The 11,309-nt window shown below is 24.8% G+C and overlaps 3 protein-coding genes across 8 annotated transcripts; 1 reads left to right on the forward strand and 2 right to left on the reverse strand.

Moving 5' to 3' along the window:
- Positions 1-986: 986 nt before the first annotated feature.
- Positions 987-2,715, reverse strand: LOC106786328 (peroxisomal membrane protein 2). The gene is made up of 6 exons (XM_014747572.1): positions 2,697-2,715; positions 2,291-2,413; positions 2,031-2,126; positions 1,575-1,722; positions 1,378-1,497; positions 987-1,289 (listed from the first exon to the last, which is right to left on the reverse strand). Exons 2-6 carry the CDS (start codon positions 2,386-2,388, stop codon positions 1,182-1,184), a joined length of 570 nt encoding a protein of 189 aa, XP_014603058.1. The 5' UTR covers positions 2,389-2,413; positions 2,697-2,715; the 3' UTR covers positions 987-1,181.
- On the forward strand, positions 2,638-8,202 carry LOC106786323 (DNA excision repair protein ERCC-6). 4 transcript variants are annotated; one of them, XM_014747558.1, is made up of 16 exons: positions 2,638-2,987; positions 3,279-3,514; positions 3,595-3,965; positions 4,212-4,289; positions 4,354-4,483; positions 4,575-4,727; positions 4,803-4,930; positions 5,066-5,220; positions 5,295-5,609; positions 5,682-5,879; positions 5,962-6,117; positions 6,229-6,339; positions 6,430-6,633; positions 6,697-7,588; positions 7,753-7,932; positions 8,015-8,202. In XM_014747558.1, exons 1-15 carry the CDS (start codon positions 2,886-2,888, stop codon positions 7,917-7,919), a joined length of 3,396 nt encoding a protein of 1,131 aa, XP_014603044.1. In that variant the 5' UTR covers positions 2,638-2,885; the 3' UTR covers positions 7,920-7,932; positions 8,015-8,202. The 4 variants fall into 4 exon arrangements, with proteins under 4 accessions (XP_014603044.1, XP_014603043.1, XP_014603046.1 ...); XM_014747557.1 differs by lacking the exon at positions 8,015-8,202 and having other exon boundaries at positions 7,753-7,941; XM_014747560.1 differs by lacking the exon at positions 8,015-8,202 and having other exon boundaries at positions 5,968-6,117; positions 7,753-7,941.
- On the reverse strand, positions 8,003-10,884 carry LOC106786326 (NEDD4-binding protein 1-like). Of its 3 annotated transcripts, none has more exons than XM_014747569.1 (7): positions 10,614-10,884; positions 10,227-10,388; positions 9,977-10,155; positions 9,782-9,838; positions 9,235-9,700; positions 8,954-9,163; positions 8,003-8,868 (listed from the first exon to the last, which is right to left on the reverse strand). In XM_014747569.1, exons 2-7 carry the CDS (start codon positions 10,346-10,348, stop codon positions 8,658-8,660), a joined length of 1,245 nt encoding a protein of 414 aa, XP_014603055.1. In that variant the 5' UTR covers positions 10,349-10,388; positions 10,614-10,884; the 3' UTR covers positions 8,003-8,657. The 3 variants fall into 3 exon arrangements, with proteins under 3 accessions (XP_014603055.1, XP_014603056.1, XP_014603054.1); XM_014747570.1 differs by having other exon boundaries at positions 9,992-10,155; positions 10,614-10,883; XM_014747568.1 differs by having other exon boundaries at positions 9,782-10,155.
- Positions 10,885-11,309: the final 425 nt, after the last annotated feature.

Raw genomic sequence — 11,309 nt, forward strand, 5'->3', positions numbered from 1 at the left:
AGAGACCTGTATAATGTTAGGGCTGAATAAAGTACTATAAAAACATATAAAATATTTAACATCTCTTTCTAATTATTGTTTTAGATGATCATTATATTTATATCATTCTATTGAAATTTTATAAAGAGAATTCATTTTGTATTCGTGATAGTAAAATAATACAATAAAATTTATTGACACGCATGGAAAAATATTTTTTCTGAAAACAATTTACAACAGTACTTTATACAGTCCTAAATAATATTTGTTTATTGTATAACGACTGATACAACTTATCAAATATATTTGTCAATCGCAGTGGTGATAATGACTATACATATCTATATTATCTATCGATCATTCTTTTAAGTCTTTAAAGAATTTGATATATATAATAGTCTATTCAACTACAGTTATCCCTCCATTTACGTGAATTCATTTGAATACGTTTAAACTTTCAGAACTCAAATGTCATTATTATGTGCAATGTGTAATTATAAATTTTGAGATCCTTTGTTGTAGTTAATTTCGTAATCGTATAAACTTATCTTTCTACCCCAATAAGAGCAAAATATATATTTGAGAATGTGGAACAAATCCTGATTTTAAATGGCTTTCTATGGTTGTATTTACATACTGTTTTCATAGAACTAATTACCAGTGTAAATAGAGGGATTACTGTATATCTCTTTAACTACATCATCTTTTACTGCTTAATATATCTCATATTTAGTTAAATTGAAGTCATTAAACTTTTCTCTATAATTACAAACAAACGTTTTCTTTAAGAATCAGAATTAAAATAGATAAGTATCGATATGTATAATTTTTCTCGTATTATTCTAAAGTACACCACTAGCTTTTGACAGCAATATTTGCTGTTTATGATCAATTGTTAGTACCATTAAAAGAAAACAGATATATATATCTGATAATACCTGATCATTCCTGTAACATATTCTGTATTGTTGTTGTGTGATTAAATCAAAACTTGAACATTAGTGCCATTTATTTATTACACCAGTAATTACATTTATTTATAAACAAATTGTAAACAATACAATATTATCTTATGAAATTCATTCTAATGAATAATTTATTTATTAAAATATATGTATATATAGGTATTATTTTTATTTAAATTATTTAATTATTATACATCCATGCGATTAAATTAAAATCAATAACATTATACTAAGATATTATTTCTTTGAGTTCTTATCAACAGCAGCAGCTGCTGCTTTCTCAAATTTATTAGAGAGATAAATTGACCACATAAAATTGATTAAATCTATTATTAACGTGCGTAACTAAAAGAAAACGGTGGAAAAAGATTATTAATATATTAAAGGGATGAAAACAGGGGGTTAATATTAAATTAAAATTTTATATACATACCAATAGAGGTACATATTTAATGTTGACATATTGAAGTAATGTTAAGTATTTCAGATTAGCTAGAAGAACAGGCCAATAAAGTTTGTTTAATTGTTTCTTTGAAGCTTTATGAGATTTACCCTGTTAATAAAATACTATATTAAACTGTTTATATTAAAAAAGATTATATCAATCGTTCATAGGTTAACCAAATTTACCTCTAATCGAGCAAGTGCATATAATGTTAATGCTTGAAAGCAAGGTGTATAAATGAGTCTTTCTATCAGAAGTAAAGTCAACGGATTCTTTACCAGGAAAGATGTGTATGAATAAAAGAAATGTGGTACGGTACCACCCAATAACAATCTGTAAGAATATATAATTATAAATGTTTTAAGATATTAAAAACAAATGTAACATACGCAAAACAGAAAGTAGAGAAAATTGCTAAAGTTATATACATTGTCATATCATTTAACTATCATACATATTTTTGCCATTTAATAGTGTTAAATTTAATTAATAAGAAAACTTATTTCAATCATAAGAAGTTAAGCAACAATCAAGTGTTTTGGAAGTAAAAATTGAAAATATATTCTAGAAGTGAAGTTAATCGTTTTGGCTTGTGAACGACTCATATACGTGTATAAATAAATAAAGTATAAATAAGTTACCCAAAAAGACCAAATGCAATAAGTTTATCTTCATCTATAAATTTATTTCCACTTAATTTTTGTTGTATTAGGTTTCCCAAAGCATTGATAATGCAGCTAAAAATATAAAAGTTTTATTAGTTTCTTTTTTTTATGACATTAAACATGTAGATATAACTATACTTTACGAACATATTGTGTATATTTTTTTTTTAATTAATTAATACTCCGTCTCTTTCTTGTTTGGAGGGCTATATATATATATATAAAAATCTAATTACCTTGCAATAGCTTTTGTTTTAATCGGATTAGTATAAAGGTATCGAAAGTACACACTTGTTAAATTAAAAATAATTTCTGTTGGTTTAGAAAACGCCATTTCTAAGAAAATATTTTAAACGAACCTGCAAAATATATAATAATCATTTAAATTGTAATAACTATGTAAGCGTTGTTATAATAGTTCGAGAATATTCTAATGAAAGTATTATCATAAATGCATAGGTACAAAGTGCAGTTTTGATTGACATATGTATATACAAAAAAAATCTATCAGGAAAATAAAATTTAAAAACAGAAAAGTTATTTTAGAAGAGATTTTAATAACAATCATTGATTTTCTATTGGATATTTATTTAATACGTAAATATGATATTTATGTAAAGTTTATTTGCAAAGTAAGTTTACATTATGTCAATTTTATGTTTTTACCGGCACCTTGTATACGCATACTTATATATAGATCAGATGTGTATAATGTGTGTGTGAAAGATCTCATACAAATTCTACTTCATGAGTAATATCAAATTTTAAAATTACATTCAAAATTTAAAAAATTGGAGTAAAATTGAAAACTTTTCTTAACTATTTATTCTTATGCATAATACTATGGAAAATTGTAAATTAATAAATGAACTTGATGAAAAGAGAACACGGAACGAAACTACACAAGATTTGGATATTAATTCATCGATTGAGGTTACGTTTCTTATCTTTTACAAATTATAGATTAAATATTTTTAATTTTTATGTCTAATAATTCATACTTACGTTTATACAATTATCGATTTAAATCAATATTATTATTACCCGTTGCTGTTATATTATAAAAATGACGTTATTTTGATTTATTAATTTTATTGTTTTTAAATAATCATGTGATTGTAATCTTATTTGTGTTTACAACTATGTATCAAGTTTATGAGTATGTAAGCGTTAATGTAAGTGTATGTATTTTCTAAATCAATGAAATATTATCTATTATTATAGATTATATCGGTGAGAAGCGAAGAAAGTATTCTTCAACAAGCATCACAAGAGATCAAAGAATTATCTAAATTACATCCAAATCAATCCAAATTTCAAGACGATGTATCAATCAATAATATTGAAACAGCTATTACTAAGAGTAACAATGATAAAGAATCGTTACAAGATCAAGTTAAGACTGGAGAAATTACACCATTTCAAGCAATTGAGAAGCATAATATAAAAGTGGAAGAAGGGTAAAATAAAATGTTTATGTCACAATCATATCTAATTAAATATTATATTGAATAGAAAAGAAATTTTTATATTCTTCTAGATCTTCTGATAAATTATCTAACTTATTGGATCTTCAAACGTATTTTCAAAGACAAGCCGAATTTGCTAAACAGAAGAGAACTTTGAAACAAATGTCAAAACCGTTAAATAATGAAGAAAATAATTCCATACCAAAAAAAAAAATGAAGATAGAAATTAATAAGCCATTTAAATCAAAAAATAATAATTCTAGATCTTGTTCCAGTCGAATGAAAACAAATTCTGTTAAAGATCTAGCTAGTACTTCTATTAATGCAAATAAGAAAGAATGTATATCTATAAAATGTGATGCAAAAGACAATGTGATGTCTGATAATGAAATGAATCGTTCTGGAAGTGAATATTTTCCTAGTGATGATGAAGGAGATTCTGGTAAGTTATATATATATATATATAACAAAAAACTTAACATAATCTTATAAGTAAAAAAAATCAACAGAACATAACAGTAATTAATACTATAAGAGCTCTCTAGCTCGTGGGAAAATATTCCTTAAAACTATTCCACCCCTGAGGGTGGCTTCGCAACAATCTGTACATAAATAGAACTTATAAATTATTAATTTTAGTACTAATGTAAGATCAACCAAATATTATATGTAATATGTTATTATTTAGATATGGAACAAAGAAGAACTACTTCTAAGAAGATACATAGTAATAGTTCAAAATCCAAATGCACCAGTACAAAGAAAAGTATGTATTAATATAATATCAGAGTAATGCGTTCTTTATTTTCTTATACGGTTTGTATGTTTAGTATTAGATGACGGGAATGAACAGATTTACTTACAAAGAGTAAACAAAAATAAGAATATGAAAAATGAATCTGTACATATGGTGGATAATCTATTTAAAGTACCTCAGTCTATATGGAAAAGATTATATAAGTATATAAAATATTATAAAAATAATAACAAAAATAAAAATATTATTTTTTTTTAAAGATAAATAAACATAATTTATTAAATTTTTCTACAGATATCAGAAAGTTTCTGTCCAATGGTTATGGGAACTTCATAATCATAATTTAGGTGGTTTATTAGGAGATGAAATGGGATTAGGCAAAACAATACAAGTTATTGCATTTCTAGCTGGTTTAGATTGTAGTGAATTACTTTCTGATGGAGAAAGGTAAATATTTATATAATAAAATTAATAGAAAATTGCATTTAATGATTTATATTTAATTTCTATTAATGTGTATAGATTTAGAGGACTGGGACCAACATTAATTATTTGTCCAGCAACTTTGATGGAGCAATGGGTAAAACATTTTCATGACTGGTGGCCTATTTTAAGAGTTGCTGTACTACACCATTGTGGAACGTATGATGGTAAGAATTTTATAATATAAACAATATTATATATATATATATATATATATATATATTAAATATAAATGTATCTATGTGTATATGTGGGTGTTGTATATTTTTGTTTAATAATAATATCCTTTTATTTATTCTTAGAAGATCCTGAGAGTTTAATAAGTTCCTTAACAACTGGTGGTATATTGGTTACATCGTATTCAGGTATGCTTAAGCACAACAATTTACTTACAAATACTCAGTGGCATTACGTAATTCTTGATGAGGGGCATAAAATAAGAAATCCGCAAGCAAAGGTGAATAATGTATAACTTTGTTGATATTTTTTTGGACAAATAAATAAATAAATTATGAAATATAATTTTTATAGATAAGCAAAGCAGTAAAGGCATTTTCTACTCCACATCGTTTACTATTAACTGGTAGTCCAATGCAAAATTCATTAAAAGAATTATGGTCTCTATTTGATTTTATCTTACCCGGAAAGTTGGGCACACTACCTGTGTTCTTGGAGCATTGTGCTGCACCTATTACTCGTGGTGGTTACACCAATGCTACATCTATTCAACAAGCTACAGCATTACAAATAGCAACTATGCTTAAGGACGCTATAACACCTTATTTACTTAGAAGAACTAAAGCAAATGTACAACGTCATCTTAACTTACCGGAAAAAAATGAACAAGTATGTTTATTAATATTTGTATTAGATAATTATATTCTCAGTATTAGATTATTATTTTTATATATGTTTCAGATATTATTTTGTACTTTAACAGATGAACAGAGAAAATTATATAAAAAATATTTATTATCAGAGGATGTATCATTTGTTTTACACGAAAGAAGTTCACCCCAAGAAACTGGGAGATACAGAGCTCGTTTGTTGATAGCTTTGTCTGCACTTAGAAAAATATGCAATCATCCAGACTTGTACCTTTACACAAATCAAATGGTAAGATTATAGAAGTTAATGATTTTATTTATGAAATATATGAAATTTATCAAATTATTACAACGTTTATATTTACAAATATATGGAGGATTCAGATGCAGATATTGATTTGATAGAAGAAGACCTAGAGAAATTTGGATACTGGAAACGTGCTGGAAAAATGGTTGTAGTACAATCTTTACTTAAAATATGGAAAAAGCAAGGACATAGAGTATTGTTATTTACTCAAGGAAGGCAGGTTTGTGTGCTCTTTTATTGTATTTTTTAAACATTGCATTTATTACAAACAATCTAATTGTAAGTTATGAAAATTTCTATACAGAATAATAATAATTTATTTTTTTTACAGATGATGCATATTTTAGAATCTTTATTACAACGAGAAAATCATTCTTATTTAAGAATGGATGGTACTACACCCATGTCTCAACGTCAAGAAACTATTTACACCTTTAATAATGTAGATATATTAATTTATTTTATTTTTTTCTCTTTCTCATATTTGATGTCGATAGTAATATAAACAAAATTATTTTTTTTATGTTTAAAGAATACCTCGTATTTTATATTTCTACTAACAACACGTGTAGGAGGACTAGGTGTAAATTTAACTGGAGCAGATCGTGTAGTTATTTATGATCCTGATTGGAATCCTGCAACTGATGCACAAGCGAGAGAACGTGCTTGGAGAATTGGACAAAATAAAAATGTTACTATTTACAGACTTATTACTGCTGGTACTATAGAAGAAAAGGTAACACAATATTTGCATTGTCTTTTTCTTTTTAATATTAAAAATACTCTTTTTTTTTTACAGATATATCACAGACAAATATTTAAATTATTGCTTTCGAATAAAGTTTTGGATGATCCAAGACAAAGAAAAATTTTTAAAACAACAGATTTAGTAGAACTATTTAATCTCAATGAACCTGTAAATGGACAATCTTCTGAATCAGATCGTTTGTTTAAAGATTCTAAATTAATACCCACTTCATTAAAATTCTCTTCGAATAAGATTAAAAAAATGAAGAAACTGGCTTCGACTCTTAGTAAAAATATAAGTAAGCAAGTGATAATAAATGATCTTACAAAGAAAACGGATGATCCGGAGGATAATATCAGCATTACCAATAAAATAGAAACTAATAATTTACATAGTAATGAAAATAATCTGAATGCATCAGAAGAAATTAATTCTGCTAATGTAAATTTGAATGTGACTAGCACTTTATCCAATCACAGTAATAACAATAATAATAATAATATTAATAATATTTTAAGTACTCGATACAGTAGCATTACATTAGAACTTGATGATAAAAATACAAAAAAAGATGATCTTAAAATTGATTCGAGTTCTAATATGAATTCAATTTCCAAACCAAACCATTTACAAAAAGAAACATCTCTGTCTGATAGAACTGTGAAAGAAGATGATACTTCAGAAGTTAGTCAATTAAAATCTCAGGCGAAAACTGAATGTTTCACTGACAATATTAATGAAACAAAATTGCATGATAATCTTTATAATAAAAATTATCACAAAAAAAAGAAATCACGCACAGAAAAGCATAATATTTCTGCTTTATTTGAAGGCGAACATGTATCTTATTTGATAGGAAGACGTTTAATTAAATCACATGTAGAAGAATCTCCACAAGTTTCTGATGACGAATATGTGTTAAAAAAATTATTTGCCAATTCAAGTAAGATTTTAAAAAACATTGTATATATATATATATTATCATTATCACCATATTTTTAAAACTATAAACTTATTTTTAAATAAAATATAAAACACATATTATTATTATTATTATTTTTTATTACATATATTTATAATAAAATATAAAATAATTTTTCGTTTCAGCTGTAAGCTCAGCTTTTGAACATGAAGCAGTTTTGTCAAATACACATCAAAATGTAAGTGATGAAAATGTAATGCAACGACTGGCACGTGAAGCAGCACAAGAAAGTATGGATTTTGTTCGTAAATCCCGCAAATGGTGTTCGATACCAACATGGAATAAATCTTAATTTATAAGAATTGGTATATTTATAAATATATATAATAATATGATTTAAGACTGCTATTATCATAATACAACTAATTTTTTGCATTTTTTTTTTAGAACTGTACTTTTAATTTAATATTATACATAAATAAATAATATATACACACATGTTGTATAAGAATATAATATAATAGCAAATATCTATATGTATATACACATGATTACATTTCTGTTACTTAAACTTTTATAAATTAAAAAATCATTTGATAGAATTTGGAATTGATAATAAAAGATATATAAATTTATTTTTGCTGATCTTTTTTTTAATTAAGACTTTGTTTTCTTTTTTGGATACTCGTCTTATATATTATATATGCATGATTTTTTAAGTTACAGAAATTTAACTTGAAAATTATTTTATTATAACATACATATTTATTATATATGATTAAAAAAAATCAACAGGCCCCGTTTTGATTGTGTATTTATTATACTATTAATTTTTTAAACTTTGTATAAAAAATTTAATCAGAAATAATTAAAAACAGATTAGAGTACTGTGTGTTTCCTTAGACACTATGCAACTTTTTTTTGAAACACTTTTCAAAGAGACTCACATATAAAAACAATAAGACAATATTTTATTTACTTTTCATTGAAAAATTTATAAGAAAATAATAGTACAAAAAAGAAATATTTTATAAATCATTTCAGTTTTGTATTCGTATTTACGTATCAAAATTCTTAATCGATAGAAATGTTATGAATCATGTCTCAGAAATTGAGCTAATGTAGGACCATCCCTTCCTAACGGATCATCAGGAAACATAACATAATTTCCCACAAAAGTTGGTGCTAATAATCTGTTTTCTATAGTATCACGCCATTCTGGTTTTTCTGTGTATAAATCTCTATATTGATCTAAAGAAACAACTATGCCTTTACAGATTGTTGCATATTCCAATATAAACCTAAATAGATATTATTATATACAATAAAAAGATTTCTCTAAATTGAGAACATAAAAGTGTATAAACATCTACACATACAACTTACCGATCATCATAAGAAGTAATATTTTTACCACCTATGTTTCGACTTGGTGTAAAAACAACTGTTCCTTCCTTCCAAAGTTTTTCAAGAAGCGGATGAGAAAAAGATCGTTTATGTTGAGGTACAAATACCTTAACAGAATGTCCTCTTTGTTGAAAATAGTCTATCACTAATTTCAATCCTATTTCTGAAAATACTTTGCCATGTGTGTATCTAAGAAAATAAAAATGACTTTCTGTAGATACAATTAAAATATTTTGAACATAAAATTTAATATTACTTACGCCATTGCGACATTACATCCATCAATAATTATTTCTCTTAATTTCTTATCTTTAGTGTGCGTTACTTCAGTTACTTTGTTAGGTTGTACCTTGTAATTATTAAATTGTTTACCATAAAATTTTGCACTAATCCTTTTCATATTTTTTTGTGGTTTTACAGTAATGGAAAAGTTTGGCTTGAAACAATCAGGTAATTGTAATCCAGGTTTATTAAATAGAAGTTTATCTTCGTTATTAAATTTCTTTTTCTGTTGTTCTTTTTCTAAAGTTGATTTTAAACAGTTTAAATTATTAGAATTTCCATAATAATCTAGCATAAAAAGTCGATGTGAGTTTTCCTCATCTGAAACGTTATCTTCCTGGTCTATTTTATCCGATATAGGTTTTACTGTTGATGAACTGGTTATAGATGACCATACTACAACGATGTCATCAGAAGATTCATTTAATGTATTATGTAAAGTTTCTGAAATTAAAAAGTAGATTTGATTAAGTATAATTATTATTAAAGACGTTATTACTATCATGATTTCATTGATCTACGTACTTTGATTAGCAAAGCTTTTACGTAAAACTTTAGATTTCAAATTTTTTGATTCTGAAACTATACAACATGATTTATCAGGATTCGATAATTCTGTAATATTATTTCTATTTCTTAATTTACTATTTTCTATATTATTAGCAATCATATTAGAAATAGTATGTTTATTAGCTTTACGTAAAAAATTAAATGATTTACACATTTGACCAATACTTGAATGAATAATTTCATTTTTGTTATTATTTTGAGTCACACATTTAACATTTTCGGTATGTTCATTTTCATTGTCACTTATAATGATTACACTGTCATTTGAAGATGTTGATATATTCTTACTATGTTGAAATAGTGTTGCTTTGTTGACTTCAGACTTACGACTGTAAAAAATATCAAAGAAATAAATATTTTTTTCACTTAAAATTTGTATCATAATATAATATACAAATACCTTGCTTTAATTAATTGTAATCCTTTATCAAATAACCTGTTTTTTGTTATTGGTTTTTTAATTCCAGCTCTACGATTTGATTTTTTCATAGGCGTTTGCGATTTTATTTTTTTACGTGCCATTTTACTTTGTGTTCAGACTTAACAAGTTAATTATTTGTTGCTATAAATATAATATTCATTATTATTATCGTATATAGACAAATCGTGTGGTAATGTCTATATTTATAAAATAAAATTATTTGTAATAATAAAGAGAGAATATGATATAATAATAATAAAAAGAAAAATTTTCTAAAATACTTACACATTTCAATATTTGATATTGAAATGGAAAAAAGATTACATACAGAATATATATAAATTTCTTTTATATCATTTTACTTACATTAATATTACAATTATGACATTAAAAAATTAGCCTCAATCATCCATATGTAAGTATTGTAAATGTATGTAAGTATTTCCAAATATCTATAATTCTCAATAAAGTAATGAGTCTCTGTCTTTCACTCAGAAGTTATAAAATAGTTTCAAATTACAATAGCAATAATATTGCTTTTATTTCATTTTATTTTTATATCACCAAATAAGTATAAAAATAAAAATTGCCATAAGTAAATTATGCCATCTATATTGTATATTTTTTAATTATTTATATATATATAACATGATGGGTAGGTGCCCTTTCGGTGTACAACTTTTGTTACGGCACTGACTCGTTATTATAGAAACACAGTAACCAATCACATTTGATGAAAAAAAAAATACGATACAAGATAATTATCATTTAGTTCTTAAAAACACACACACATTTATATCATATTTTTCTTTTTGCGAGATTCTGTATGCAATGCGATGTATGTATATAGGAACAAAGTAAAAAAAAGAAAATCCCGATCAGAATTTATTTCTTCCTTCCATCAGAGCCAATAGAAACTTATCCAAACGAATTCACATGATATAAATATTTGTTAGTAAAAATAATTTTATTTGAATCTTATTATTTTAATAGATATGTTATATAATAATTATAATTAATAATAATTTGACAGTTAATATATATACAATTAATTCTATATAT

Source organism: Polistes canadensis, unplaced genomic scaffold, assembly GCF_001313835.1.
Source record: "Polistes canadensis isolate GaletaPanama2010 unplaced genomic scaffold, ASM131383v1 scaffold_72, whole genome shotgun sequence".
NCBI lineage: Eukaryota > Metazoa > Arthropoda > Insecta > Hymenoptera > Vespidae > Polistes > Polistes canadensis.

Bases quoted from the DNA above. Each gene is read 5' to 3' on its own strand.
- LOC106786328 (XM_014747572.1), bottom strand. From the start codon at position 2,388: ATGGCGTTTTCTAAACCAACAGAAATTATTTTTAATTTAACAAGTGTG. The intron at 1,723-2,030 runs GTAACTTATTTA...ATATTCTTACAG, and splicing joins ATTGCATTTGGTCTTTTTGG to ATTGTTATTGGGTGGTACCG. The intron at 1,498-1,574 runs GTAAATTTGGTT...TTTTATTAACAG, and splicing joins ATGCACTTGCTCGATTAGAG to GGTAAATCTCATAAAGCTTC.
- LOC106786326 (XM_014747568.1), bottom strand. From the start codon at position 10,348: ATGGCACGTAAAAAAATAAAATCGCAAACGCCTATGAAAAAATCAAAT. The intron at 10,156-10,226 runs GTATTTGTATAT...TATTTTTTACAG, and splicing joins TTACAATTAATTAAAGCAAG to TCGTAAGTCTGAAGTCAACA. The intron at 8,869-8,953 runs GTAAGTTGTATG...ATATCTATTTAG, and splicing joins ATTACTTCTTATGATGATCG to GTTTATATTGGAATATGCAA.
- LOC106786323 (XM_014747558.1), top strand. From the start codon at position 2,886: ATGCATAATACTATGGAAAATTGTAAATTAATAAATGAACTTGATGAA. The intron at 5,221-5,294 runs GTGAATAATGTA...TAATTTTTATAG, and splicing joins TAAGAAATCCGCAAGCAAAG to ATAAGCAAAGCAGTAAAGGC. The intron at 5,880-5,961 runs GTAAGATTATAG...ATTTACAAATAT, and splicing joins ACCTTTACACAAATCAAATG to ATGGAGGATTCAGATGCAGA.